The 12,906-nt window shown below is 37.1% G+C and overlaps 3 protein-coding genes across 9 annotated transcripts; 2 read left to right on the forward strand and 1 right to left on the reverse strand.

Annotated features, from left to right (window-relative positions):
- Positions 1-2,544: 2,544 nt before the first annotated feature.
- lrrc42 (leucine rich repeat containing 42) lies at positions 2,545-6,337 on the reverse strand. The gene is made up of 7 exons (XM_027008588.2): positions 5,677-6,337; positions 5,433-5,564; positions 5,193-5,311; positions 4,899-4,984; positions 4,690-4,803; positions 3,459-3,537; positions 2,545-3,145 (listed from the first exon to the last, which is right to left on the reverse strand). The coding sequence occupies exons 1-7, from the start codon at positions 6,135-6,137 to the stop codon at positions 2,871-2,873; spliced, it is 1,266 nt and encodes a 421-aa protein (XP_026864389.1). The 5' UTR covers positions 6,138-6,337; the 3' UTR covers positions 2,545-2,870.
- Positions 6,338-6,644: 307 nt separating this feature from the next.
- On the forward strand, positions 6,645-11,581 carry yipf1 (Yip1 domain family, member 1). 7 transcript variants are annotated; one of them, XM_027008607.2, is made up of 10 exons: positions 6,645-7,004; positions 7,143-7,229; positions 7,315-7,472; positions 7,551-7,631; positions 7,988-8,075; positions 8,160-8,276; positions 8,435-8,601; positions 8,935-9,117; positions 9,667-9,775; positions 10,612-11,581. In XM_027008607.2, the coding sequence occupies exons 2-9, from the start codon at positions 7,193-7,195 to the stop codon at positions 9,760-9,762; spliced, it is 927 nt and encodes a 308-aa protein (XP_026864408.2). In that variant the 5' UTR covers positions 6,645-7,004; positions 7,143-7,192; the 3' UTR covers positions 9,763-9,775; positions 10,612-11,581. The 7 variants fall into 7 exon arrangements, with proteins under 7 accessions (XP_026864408.2, XP_026864409.2, XP_026864407.2 ...); XM_027008608.2 differs by having other exon boundaries at positions 7,160-7,229; XM_027008606.2 differs by having other exon boundaries at positions 7,172-7,229.
- Positions 11,582-11,938: 357 nt separating this feature from the next.
- Positions 11,939-12,835, forward strand: zgc:113691 (uncharacterized protein LOC503529 homolog). The gene has a single exon (XM_027008530.2). The coding sequence runs from the start codon at positions 11,939-11,941 to the stop codon at positions 12,665-12,667; it is 729 nt and encodes a 242-aa protein (XP_026864331.2). The 3' UTR covers positions 12,668-12,835.
- The last annotated feature ends 71 nt before the right edge of the window (positions 12,836-12,906 follow it).

Below are 12,906 nucleotides of genomic sequence, written 5' to 3' on the forward strand. Positions count from 1 at the left end.
CCCCTTCTACCCAGAATGATGATGTGCTAATCTAATACAGTTTCAACAGTGAGCTATTTGGAACAGATGAAGGCAACCTGATATTTGCATGGGCATCATAAAGCTGGCTTCAAAGAAAGTGCAGTCAAAGTTCTGAAGTTCTGTAATGTAGAAATGATCTTGTACCACAAGCAGCAGTATTATCCTCACTCAGACCACAGATTAAAAAGAAAGCAGAAAATGAGCCACTAACCACAGCAGGTTACAGAAAAAATTTACCATGACACATGTATAGGTGAGTTTCTTTAAAGATTGATAGGTGGTTGCTAAGATTAATGAGTTACTTGTTAAACAAATGTTTACATGCATTTTATTGGTTAATAGTAATTGTATGTAGACATGGCACCAACATGTTTCAGTCAACAAACAATAGCAAGGCATCTATTAGATCTGGTCTCAGATCTCAGTTAAAAGTAAGACTTCCATGTCTGTTCTTTTATGGTACTGTTAACTCAGTAATGGAAAAATATGGAAGCAGCATTAGCCTTTGTTAGAAAAAAGACAACTAGGCAAGCCCAGTTTTAACCACAATGCCAGCCTGTGCATAATACTTTCCAGCTTCTAACTTTTAACTATATCTCTTAGTTTGTTAGTCATAAGTAGCAAAAGTCCTTTTTTTTCTCCACACTGATTGGAAAAGTGGAAAACTCTATTAATTACAAAGTAAGTCATTAACATTCAACTAGTCACAAACTCTTCACAGTACAAGCTAGTATATTAAAATAAACTATCTCCAACAAAGCTAATAACTAACAAATCACTGCATGAAATCCACCTATGTAATTGGGAGAATAATGATCCCTTTTCCAGACACAATGTGTTTATTTCCATTTGCCTATCTCAATGCTTAGCATGTCCTGCTCACTTTGCTACAATATACTGCTCAATGTTTGTGCACATCTGAAATAAACACCCATTCCAAAATCATGAACATTAATATGGATCCCTATTCTGCAAGTCTAACAGCCTCATTTCCATAGAGAAGGCAACATGTTGGTTCTTCAGTAGACTTTTCCCAGCGTTGGATATCATAGTTACACCCCTCCACCTCTCAGCTCACCACTTGATAAATTTCACTCTCTCTCCCTGCTTTCTCTCCCCACACCATCACTCCATATTCCCCCTCATTGCTTGCTTCAGCTATAATAAGTACCATAACACAGCCAGACTCATTCTCTTCACTCCACCTAGAAACTGCTAGATTTTTTTTGTGACCACTGTCCTCCTCAGTTAACCCTGTTCTTTTAGACTGGCATGAACTTTTTTACCCACTACTTGGCTGACAAATGTCCTGTCCAGAAACCAGAGAGAACTGATAATGGGTGAGAGGAGGCAGAGAAAATGACTGATTGATATGATTGATACAGATTTCTCATACTAGTCTCGCCTTTCTCACTGTAAATGTCTACTGCAAAGTTTACAGAAGAAAACTCAGAATGATCAGAATTTGATTCTTGCAAGCTATTTAACCATTTTCTCTTCCCTCAATTCCACCCACTGCCTACTTCCCTATAACCGTGCAGAATTTAGGCACCTTATTTAAAAAGGTTAACAGGATCCACCAAACCTTTTTCCCCTGTACTCACTCCACACATCAGTTCCCATCATCTTGGTTCTCCACTGTCCACAGATAATGTCTTACATTTCCTGACATTCAGCAAGCCGACTACCTGCAGACCGGATCCTGTCCAATTCAATTTGCTCCAGGCAATCTCCCTGTGCCTACTTCCCCTTCAATACTTCTATCATTAACACATCCTAATCATCAGTCCACTTAACATCTTCCGTCACAGGTCCTGGAAAAGACCATGCTGTACATCTCTGATGTCAGCAACTACCTACCTTTATCACCTTTGCTCTCAAAATTTCTTGAACACCTTCTGTGTCAGTCATCTGTCTCTGGGTTCTTTTCACATAGTGAACTACACTTACAGTGAACCAGAAACAGAAGCACCTGCAACTGACCTCAGTTCTTTTTATGTTCACAATGAAACTTTAGAGGACTTGATTCACTTTCTTGTTCTCTGATGAGATCTCAACGCATTTTCTGTTCACAACACAGCTCCTTTAGAACTTAAGAGACCATCTGTGTAACACTGAATTACAGATTCTTATACTGCTGGTATTTTGCTGTTATGAAACAAATAAAAACAGGCCCGACATACCAAAGTAGTGTTAAAAGGCTAAAGATGAGACAAATGTAATAAAAAAAAAAAGTTTGCTACAATCCCAAGTGCAGCCATTTTTCTAAAGTTTGTTTTTACCTGTCAAGATCGTCACTGTGTATAGTACACCGCAAATAATAACATAAAATGTTTTCACAATGCATGAATTCAGCAGACCCCAGCATGAACCAAAACAGACCCAACTGATATCACCTCATAAGGTGATTGGTTCATTTGGGAGGACATTAGGGGTGTCTTAAGTTCATTTGATGTGTTTACATATGCAAATGAAACCAGGACTCAGCTGTCCAAGACCACTTAAAATTTTATATGGCCCAAATATCTTGTACAGAACCAGTCTAGCTTGCAGAAACTTCCCTTATTGCAGCATTGAAGTTCCACAGAACAGCTTCAGCCAGATCATCTCTGATCTCCATCCCACAAAGTAGGCAGGTTTGTATGTTGTATTTGCATTTCACTGTTATAACGCAATGTGACTGATATTCAAGACACATGAGAATGGTATTTATATAACTACAGAATGTTCATAGTCCTGATATCTAAGTTGAGAGCTTTTATTTTACTGGTCAGTAAACAAGATGAACATTGAGTGTTCCTTGGTGTAAAAAGGAAAAAACAAAAACAAACAAACATTGGTCTGGTGTTTCAGTAACTATTCAGAAGTTTTAAGTCCTCAGCTGAAAAATTACACAAAGCTTGGCGCTTTGCAGTCAGGCTTCCTTGATTATTCTCTTGCTCTGTGGAAAGTTTCCTCTTCTTGATTTGTATGGCCAGTTTTGTAAGGCTGCCCGTGCTGTGTCCCACTTGCTGGGATGTGCTGTCAGGATCAGACTTATGAAAGTGAATTATGGTCTTCTCATCACTTTTTGCATCATAACATATAGAGTGCATTCTCTCTCTGACAAACTTTTTCCTTCCATCTAGGGAGAAAAATATTCTTGTTAATATTTACATGCAGAGATTTAGAGAAGCACTTTGCTTGCACAGCTGATGAAGGACCTCTGTACAAAATAACTCCTTTCTCTGAAACCTTGCATACTGCTTTACGATTTTTAATATTTCTACAATACGCTGCAGTTACTCATCTGGAATCTTCTTTGAATATTTACATGCATTTACATATCCTGGATTGTAAAGTAAAATAAGTAGTTTCATTGATAATATGGATATGTTGCTGGAAGACAAATACTTTTACATATGCAAAGATAAAATCATGAAACAAATTGAACTCACAGAACTGGAGTGCATTTGTTCTTGGTTTAGAATCTTTCTTGGGTAATTCTGAAGCTTTCATTTCCCATTGATTTATTATCTGAGAAATATACATGCATAGAGAAAGGAATATTAGAAGTACAAGAAATACCAGTGACTGAAAGAAGAAATTAAGAGAATTTGCAAGGTTAACACCAAGGCTGTCTCAGTGACGGGGGCTGTGACTCCTAAGATGGTGGAATGGCTCCAACAGATTCTAGGCATAGCAACATTGACCTCAGTCCATAATAATGCTAAGAATTTCAAGATTGTTGTGCCACATTTTGTACAAGGCTCAAGTATGAGGGGGAAAAAACAAACCATAATGGAAAGACAGGAATCTAAGATATATATGCAGAAAATCATGCAGACCCAAGCCATAAACTTCAGATAATTCTCACATCAATCTTCAGAATGGAAGGATGTGAACTCAGTGGCTTGGATCATGGCTTGGTTGTTGGTGCCACACAAGCTAGTTCATGTACTTCCTAAATGTTTCACTCACAATAGTCCAGTTTTAAAACATCCAGTGAAAAGCCATTTTGCAGGAGGAAAGGCAGACGTGAATGACCAAACCAGTTGAATCTGACAGGAATGCTAAAATTACTCAAATAAATACTCTTTACAACTGTGGTGGGCAAAAAAAAAAAAAGTATCTCAGAATGGGCTACAGCTTCAGGCCACATTGTGTTCCACTCTTGTCAGCCATGAATGGGAATGTGGGGCTCCGGTGGACACAGGCTCACCGAAACTGGACAGTTGAAGATTGGAAAAATGATATGTGAATTTGCGAGTGGTACTGGTGTAATGTTATGAACTAGTTCCTGTCTAGGGCTAAAATCGACTATGCTAGCTCTTGCCTGCTATCCATAACTTGAAAGGGTCCCTACTGTATGAACTGTATAAGGTACTAAATGAAGCAGAGCAAATAAATAGCATGTGTTAGAATAAAATTGTAATATTGCCATCACAGTAAATAAATATAATTTCTAGCATATTGTACTAATATTGAGGGTGCCAATAACTTGAAGGCATTGTAAATAAAAATGTAACAAGAAAAAAAACATGACAAAAACATAAAAAACCATTTTCTCTAGGGGGTAAATGAATGGCAGGGCCCTACATGTTTGACAGAAAGAAGTAGTTAGACTAGTTTGTTAATGTCTTATGGAAAAGTTCCAAATATACACAATAATTTCTTTGTCAACATTACCTCCTCTGCCCAGCCCTCAGTTTTACACTCAGAGTGAAGGAATTCTTTCAGTGGTGCTACTGATAGCTCCATTCCCATCTTATTCCTGAAAAAAACCTTCAGTGATGTACTTATCTGCAACATAAATCATTGTTTAACACAACATTTTAGCATTTACAGTCTGACTAGAGAAAACATTTTAGCAAAGTGCACAGTTTAAATGTAGTTACCTTCACATTTGTCTCTGAGATGTTCAGCTGTTGTAGTTTTTGAAAGCATGTCAAATATCCAAGTCCTTTCTCTGTGAATGGATTACCTATTGTTGAAATATAAAGATGCAACTAGTGATAAATATTAAAACTTTCATTGTGAGGCCTGTTACTCTTGTAATACTTTTGTTTTTGAGCAACTACTGCTAGGTCATAAATATAGAGGAATCATAGTCATGTTAGCTGCATTACACTGTAATTTGGGGTAATGGGTGAAAGTACTAAAGTGTTCAGTCCTCCGATTACTCCACCTACTAGAGAGATCCAACTGTTGGAGGCTTTCTAGGCCTTTCTTCATCACTCTGACTGGTGCTGTTAGTCTCTGGAGGCCTTCATCTGATAGGCAGTTATCCCCAATGAACAGCCGCACAAGTCTTGAGGCAGAAGACACCACAAACAAGGAAACAGACAAATGAGATTGAGGGATATTATACTGCAAGAGCTACTAAATCCATTCACACCAACACTTTGTTTAGGTTTGACTGTTTCTCATACCTGGTAAATGCATCCGAGGTTAGGTGTCTGAAAATGTCATGACTATCACCTAATCTGCAACCATGGAGATCCAGGCTTTCTAATCGATGAAAGACTCGAATCTCTTCTATCCTTTCAGAGAGCAAGAGACATCTAAAGGAATATCAGATATGATGATTTCTGATTACCTATCCACCCCGTACCAACCCTTACTGTGCTTAGTTAAAAACTTAACCAATACAGTACTTGCTTTAGGTGCACTCACCGGTCTCTCAGACACAATGATTTTAATACAAGTTCCCCATAGGCCTCACTGAAAACTTTTAATGCCCTTGTTGAAGTTAAAGGGTCTGTGAATTTTTGTTTCTCTTCAGCGGCCGCGAACAACTTGTCAGCCATTTGCTCAGGAAAACCGACGAGAGAATCGATATATTCAGCGTTATCGGCAATAAACAACAAAGTTATGTCGAACAAAGATTTCACCGTGTAGCGCAGGCTTCCTTCTTGGTTGTAGGTGAAGACGAAGTGATCGCTTCTTTGTCCAATTGTTGTTGGGAAATTGTCGATGCACAGTTTAACTGAAAAATCTTTATCGAATAATCTAGGTGTTTTATATCTAGGGTACTGCCGATGTACTACTAAATTTCCTTTAGCATTTACACTACGAATCTCTCCCTTTTCGCGGACATACACAATTGCATATTCTGGGGAGTCGCTTGAAGTCATTGTAGCTAGACTTTAACTTACGTCTACATTAACATAGCTACAGTGCATTAGATTACGCAGAGATGCCACTTGTTAACAGCTAGCTAACAACCTCACCATTTACAGTATTGTAACGTATAATCTTGTTTAGCAAGCCAAAATCCAATCTCCGACTCTCCGAGTAAAATACGGCTGTGCGTGTTAGTTACGACCTCTACAGTTCATTGATTTGTCTCTGTAAATGCCAAAAATGGATGTCAAAGATTCCGCCTTTTCTGTGGCTTTGACGTCAACACTATTACCGATTTTACCCCACTTGCCAAAATAAAAGCTTGTGTATACCATCGTTTTTCAAAAAAAAGAAAAAAGAATGTCATGTAAATATTGTGTTATATCAGTAAAGTTAAGTAGCAACTGTAATTTTCTTTTATTTTTTTGTGATATGTATACTTCAACTGCAACTTTAAACAGTGTACATAGATACATTACTTTTCATTTGATAAATTCTAGAAAATAAACAGGAAACAACTACCTGTCGACGTAGATGCATAACAAAACCAGGAACCAAACAATGTTGGAATGTGTTATAACCTAGTAGCTAACTAGTGTGGTTTACCAGTTAACAGAACCAAATGCCTACGGTCAATAAGTATTTGTTTTTATGTTAGTTTGAGTCAGATTCCATAACAATGGTGATTCTTGAATACTTTGCAGAAGTTCTTAATTTGTGTTTTGAAGAGCTTTGCTAGTGAGCTAGCTAACCAGCAAACGTTAGCCACGGAAGAGCATATCCGTAGACGTAACTATTGATAGTTGGTGCAGCTTTCCAAAACTGGTCTACATCCATTGCAGCTGATTCACATAGAGGAGTAAACCTAAACTGCAAAGGTAAGTGATACTTGAATAGGCTATTTCATTTAATTGTATAGACTATATTTTCCCTTGCAGTGTTTGTGCGGCATTAGCTAGTTATATAAACAGTTTCTTCGTGCCTGTTTGGTGTTACCACTTCTTGGTTTCAAGCAGCTCTGCCAAATATATAGTGTTGTTTGTAGCAGAGACTTGCATAGACGCTGATGATGGCCAATACGGATTTTCACCTTCAGTTTCAAGGTCAGGTTCCTACAGCATTTAACACATTTTTTGTTTCAATTTGAATAAACAAAATTTACATACTTTTAAAACTGTCACTTAATAGAATTTGAAGATGAGTCAAATGCAATGGGCAGTAAGTCTCAAGAAACTACAATAAACATTGAAAAGCACATCAGCAAACCCCAGAAGCAAAGAAGGGTAGCAGGAGTCACTTTACCAGAGGAGGAGAATGATCCACTTGAAACAGATGACAAAACTAAGGTTGGGACAAGTCAGATAGAACATTAAGCATTTTTGTTCATTTTTGTTTGAGTTTCTTATTCATGGCTTTTCCAACAGCTTCTCTCTGGTCAAAAAGAAAGAGCTCCTTTCTGGACCTTTGAGTACTATCAAGCGTTTTTTGATGTGGAGACTCATCAGGTAGTTTTTATTTACATTTTACATTTACACTTACATTTTTATGAAAGGTTTTTTTGAAATTAAAACTGACCTATCTATTCATTTTGAAGAAAGACATATTACATTAAATATATAAATTAAACAAAAATCCAGGACATAGAGATTAATATTGCTCAGAACATCAAGTTCGGGTAGCGGAAGTGTTACTAAGATAGAGAATTCCTTTGAAGTTCACAGTAGTAATCTGGTTGTAAAGTGGTAAATTTGTCTACAGCTACATTTTTCAATTTGACTACTACTACACAGTGTTTATGGATTTTGTGTATGTAATGGAGATGTGTAGATTTCCTTTCAGTGACAATTGCTTCGATGTACAGGTAAAGGACAGAATCATTGGATCAGTTCTGCCATGGCCTGGTAAAAACTTTGTTCGCGTTTACATCCGAAACAACCCTGACCTCTATGGTGAGTTGTTTACAAATGAAGAAGGCTACACTGCAGTGAGGTAGATTGGAAGCTTGAAGATAATAAGTAACTCTTTTCTGATAGGACCCTTCTGGATCTGTGCCACACTTGTCTTTGCCATTGGTATAAGCGGAAATATGTCCAGCTTCTTTGTGCACCATGGTCAGCCACAATATAAATATGTTCCTGATTTTAGGAAAGGTGAGAGAGTTATAGCTGTAAATAATCCATGCTACATAATAATTACCTGACATGCTTTTAATGGATTTTTGCTCTTATTTACATAGTGTTCATTTCTTTTGTTTTACTTTAATGCAATGAAAAGGGAAAAAAAACAGTATTGCACCTTTTTTTTTCAGTAACCATGGCAGCGACAGCAATCTATAGCTATGCATGGCTAGTTCCATTGGTCCTGTGGGGTTTTCTGGCATGGCGGAACAATAAGGTCACAAACATTGTGACTTACTCCTTCCTGGAGATTGTTTGTGTGTATGGTTATTCCCTCGCCATCTATGTACCTGCTGTGGTAAGTCCTACAGGCCTTTCTTGTCAGTATGCTGTGGTCACATACAAATTCAAATGTTTTCACTTATCAAAATGATAATTTTGGTTTCAGATAATAGATTTATTGACACTGTTACCATAATCAGGAAAATCAGTTAAAATGATTGCATTGTCCAGTCCTATCTGTACTGTGCTATATTGTGATTCTGTGCATCTTTGACTCTGAGAGCATACCTAATAAAAATCCAACCTAATACTTCAAATCTTAACATTTTCACAGAACAAATATTTTTTTCTTTTATCATTTAATTTTAATTTAATGCATGTTGAATTGATTTCTTTGTGTTTTTGACAGGTCCTATGGATCATACCAAGTGAAGGGCTTAGATGGTGCTCCATTGTTGTGGCTCTTTGTCTGTCTGGCTCTGTGCTGGTTTTGACGTTTTGGCCAGCTGTCCGGGATGACCGCCCCCGGATTTTCATAGCAATAACCTTTACTATTGTGGCCCTCCATGTTTTGCTTGCAGTTGGTTGTAAGGTATGCAGTAATACAAATTGTAAGAATCCAAATGTAATACTCCTCAAAATAATTCAAACATATTTTAAAGGATTTTATAGTCTGTGTATGAAATGGTTTTATCTGAATTTATGTGTAGTACATATTATCCAGTACAATATAAGTGGTCCATATGCTCCTGCTTGAAAGCACTGAACGTCTCACTTGGACAGACTAATTTAAATATAAAGGCAGAGGGTTGCCCTTTCCTGGTTTTCTCAAAACCTTATTACTGTTGCAAATCATTAAGCACTTTTGGGGCTCTGTGTTACAATGTGAAAGGATTCTACTGACTGGTGTTGAATTAGTTTTCTCAGGGGATGCACACTGTTCCTGGAAACAATCACAATAGTTGTGCACTGACTTGGAAATGAGCCCGTTATTTCACCTTGAAGTGTGCGCATAGCCATGTCCTTATTGCTATCAAATATCATCAATTACATTAATTTAATTAGTTCACACAGTATCAGAAATGTTGAAGAATGCAAAGGGCTGTCAAGCTATAACAAATGTACTCTTTTTTTCCATTAGGCATATTTTTTCAGCACCTATGATACTACAAACACTATAAAGGTGGTTGAACCTGTCGAAGTGAACAAGACTCTATCAGCCATAAAAGCACATTAAGCTTCAGCTTCAGGTAAACAGATGGAAGAGAAATAAAAGAATATTGCACTATAAGATATGAAAAAGCCAGATCAGAATATCACAGTATAACATATGACACATGAATATTCAAATCCTCATTGGTTACTCTGGGGTTTTTCTTTATTTTAACTGCACACATCTCCCCCAATGTACATGAAGTGAGACATGAATAATGTGCATTTGAGAAAAATATGAGGGGTAATTTCTGAGATGTGAACCACTAAATGCATTATTTACATTCCCCAAAGGCCTGACACTTAGTTGACTTTGTGTATATCCCTTAATTTGCATGCCATGGTATTTTTAACACATTGCTACTGTTTTTTTATCACAAAGTATTTAATGCACCCAGAAGAATACAGAACCTTGGAACAATTCATAGTGCTAAAAATGTGAAACATTATTTGTGCATTATTTGTGCTGGAAGACGCATTGCACATCTGGAAGCTGTTCAAACTTGAGATGTTTCTGTAGATGTTTCATTTAGCTTGTCATACAATATGACATGTTGACCAGGGAAAAATCTGCCTATTTTATCTTGTCCTCCTTCAAGGGCATAGAAGCAAGCGTCTTTCTGTATAAGATGACCTAGGCTTTGGCAGTGATGGAGAGGCACTCTGCTATCTGACCTACTGAATAAGAATGTGATCAGCTGTGTCTTTACGAACTCACTGCCACAGTAGTATTCAAGCAGTATACATGCATGTTTTTAACTTGAATCTCAGAAGTGGGGCAAACGGCTCTTTTGCTAGGACTGCCACTTCATGTCAACACTTGAGACCATACTTGCGGTACCTGATTTCTCCTACATATGTTATTCCTCTTCAGTTGCAGGTTCTCTTGTTGCCTTAATAGGAAGAATCAGGTTTCCCCCTTATGAGGTCATGGGTTGTCTGGATTTCACCAAACCAGTGACCCATGTGTTCTGCTATGAAGTTTCTGCTCTTTGTGCAGTTATGGATTGTGTGGGACATTTTTTATGTGAACCACTGAATGTTGAATATGATTCTGATCTTCTTCTGATAAGACTTTTAGTGTACTGTTAGCCAGTGAACTTTGCCAAGGGATTTATAATACTGTATATAAAGGGGTTTGAAATATTTGTTATTATTGAACTTGTCTCTTAAAAGGGTAATTTGTGTTTCAGCCATTCTATAACTACATACTCTAAGGACATTTTTGCTTTTGTATAGCTTAAAGTCCAACTTGCAGTACTTGCTGCTTAGTTACTGAGGGTAATTGTTTTGTCTCTATGCCAAAGTGCAATCATAGAATTGACAACTTCTTATGTTCTTATGAATTTGCATACAGTTTAATTTTTATATAGTTTAGAAATGGTATCGCGAACCATCTGTACCTTCGCTAGAGAATCGTTTAAATGCTGACAAATGTTAGGGCATAATCTTTGAGACTATGTACAAGATATGCTCATTGTTATTCTATAATGAACATTTAATAATTATTTCTTTTAGGTTTAGATTTTATAATGTTTATAAGAAAATATTACCTCAAGGTCATGTAAGCATAAACATGAAATTAGTGTAATTATTTTCTTATGCCATGTAAGTGTGCTGTCATGCGGTTCTCCTTACAAACTCTTTGGAAATTAGCTATTTATGTAAAATTGATAGTGATGTGGCTTTACACTCTTAGTATCATCAGTTGAGTATTATAATCATAATTATACAATATCAAAACCTTGAGTGACTTTGGATCTAAAACTACCACCTTTTTAACATACCTGTCACATTCATGTAAAATAAGTGAATAAACAAATTGGGGGTTTTTTTGTCTTATATATTAACAGTGTAAATGAGAAAGGTGCACTCTCCTAATTACAAAACAAACAGCAAAAAACGTGTCACTTGAAACTCTCATCTTGAGGTGTGTCCTAATTAATGGTCATTCTAACCTTAGCCTAGAATTACATTGAAGCTGTCTTCCAAACCTATAAACTGTCTGGGCGAATGGCAGTAGTTCAGGTCTATGAAACCCACTGTGGATTGACATATTTCTGGATTATTTAAGGCAGAATTTTTACCGACATTTTTTTTTTGCTTGACTGCACACGGAAAACATTTATGGAGACCATAACCTCAGACTTGTAGCAAAGACAATGACTTTCCTCTATAGTATTTAGCGCTGGAATTTTATGATGGATGGGAAATTAGAAAAAGTATCTAAATATGAAACTTTAAAACTTTTAGAAAAATGTCGGAGAGAAAGAGACGAAGCTATGCAGCGCGAGAGTGCCATCAGGGAAAAACTGAGACAATACGAATCCAGAATAAGGTCAACCGAAACGCTTAAACAGAAACTGAAGACAATGACTTTAGACAATAAAGAGCTCCGAAAACAGTTGAAAACGCTTCGCTCTGAAATCGGATTAGAATCCAGTCCGAAATTTCAGGGTAAAACAACTAAAGACGTAATCAATGACCTGCATGAGAAAGAGCGCCAGTGCAGCTCCCTCATTGAGAAAACGGGCAAATTAAGTTTGACAATCGATGAACTTACGTCTGAACTAGCTAACACAGTTACTTCAAAAACACTTCTGGAGGACCAAGTACAATCACTGCAACAAAATCTTAGGGATATGACGAACAACCAGCGACGCCTTCTAAAATTATGGGAAGATAAAAAAGCTCAACGTGAACCCTTATCGTTCCCGGCAATTCATCAGAGACCAGGCCAAAAACCGATTATTCACAAGGGAACTCAAACGGAGATGTCCATCAGCTCCACACAAATACTCCCGGCGAATGCGTTCGAAACCAAGATGCGACGCGAACCCGAGAAAAACAGAAGTCTGGAGAAACGCAATTTTACATTACCAAATGGCATCCATAGAGAAAAAACAGCCTTAAGCCTTGTTTCAAAATGAAACTAAACCAGTACATAATTGATAATAACTTTAATGACAATATATCAAGCTCTGAATGTACTTACAACTGCCTCAAATATGTCCCTTGAGTAAATTCTACGGGTGCATTAATTTTAAAATTCATTATATTTGCATTAATATTTAGCCGTGTGTTTTTTAAACACGTTTGTCAGGGCGTAGACATATATTTTTTCTATGTAGAATATGTAGGGCCTATATTATTTGTTTGTCAGAATATT

This window comes from Electrophorus electricus, chromosome 15 (genome assembly GCF_013358815.1).
Source record: "Electrophorus electricus isolate fEleEle1 chromosome 15, fEleEle1.pri, whole genome shotgun sequence".
NCBI lineage: Eukaryota > Metazoa > Chordata > Actinopteri > Gymnotiformes > Gymnotidae > Electrophorus > Electrophorus electricus.

What these genes read in the sequence shown, in the direction of transcription:
- lrrc42 (XM_027008588.2), bottom strand. Translation starts at nt 6,137, where the DNA reads ATGACTTCAAGCGACTCCCCAGAATATGCAATTGTGTATGTCCGCGAA. An exon ending in TCTCAGAGACAAATGTGAAG is followed by an intron (nt 4,804 to 4,898) that starts GTAACTACATTT and finishes TTTATGTTGCAG; the next exon opens with ATAAGTACATCACTGAAGGT. An exon ending in CTGAGGGCTGGGCAGAGGAG is followed by an intron (nt 3,538 to 4,689) that starts GTAATGTTGACA and finishes TATATTTCTCAG; the next exon opens with ATAATAAATCAATGGGAAAT.
- yipf1 (XM_027008609.2), top strand. Translation starts at nt 7,193, where the DNA reads ATGATGGCCAATACGGATTTTCACCTTCAGTTTCAAG. An exon ending in TTTTCACCTTCAGTTTCAAG is followed by an intron (nt 7,230 to 7,314) that starts GTCAGGTTCCTA and finishes GTCACTTAATAG; the next exon opens with AATTTGAAGATGAGTCAAAT. An exon ending in AAACAGATGACAAAACTAAG is followed by an intron (nt 7,473 to 7,550) that starts GTTGGGACAAGT and finishes CTTTTCCAACAG; the next exon opens with CTTCTCTCTGGTCAAAAAGA.
- zgc:113691 (XM_027008530.2), top strand. Translation starts at nt 11,939, where the DNA reads ATGGATGGGAAATTAGAAAAAGTATCTAAATATGAAACTTTAAAACTT.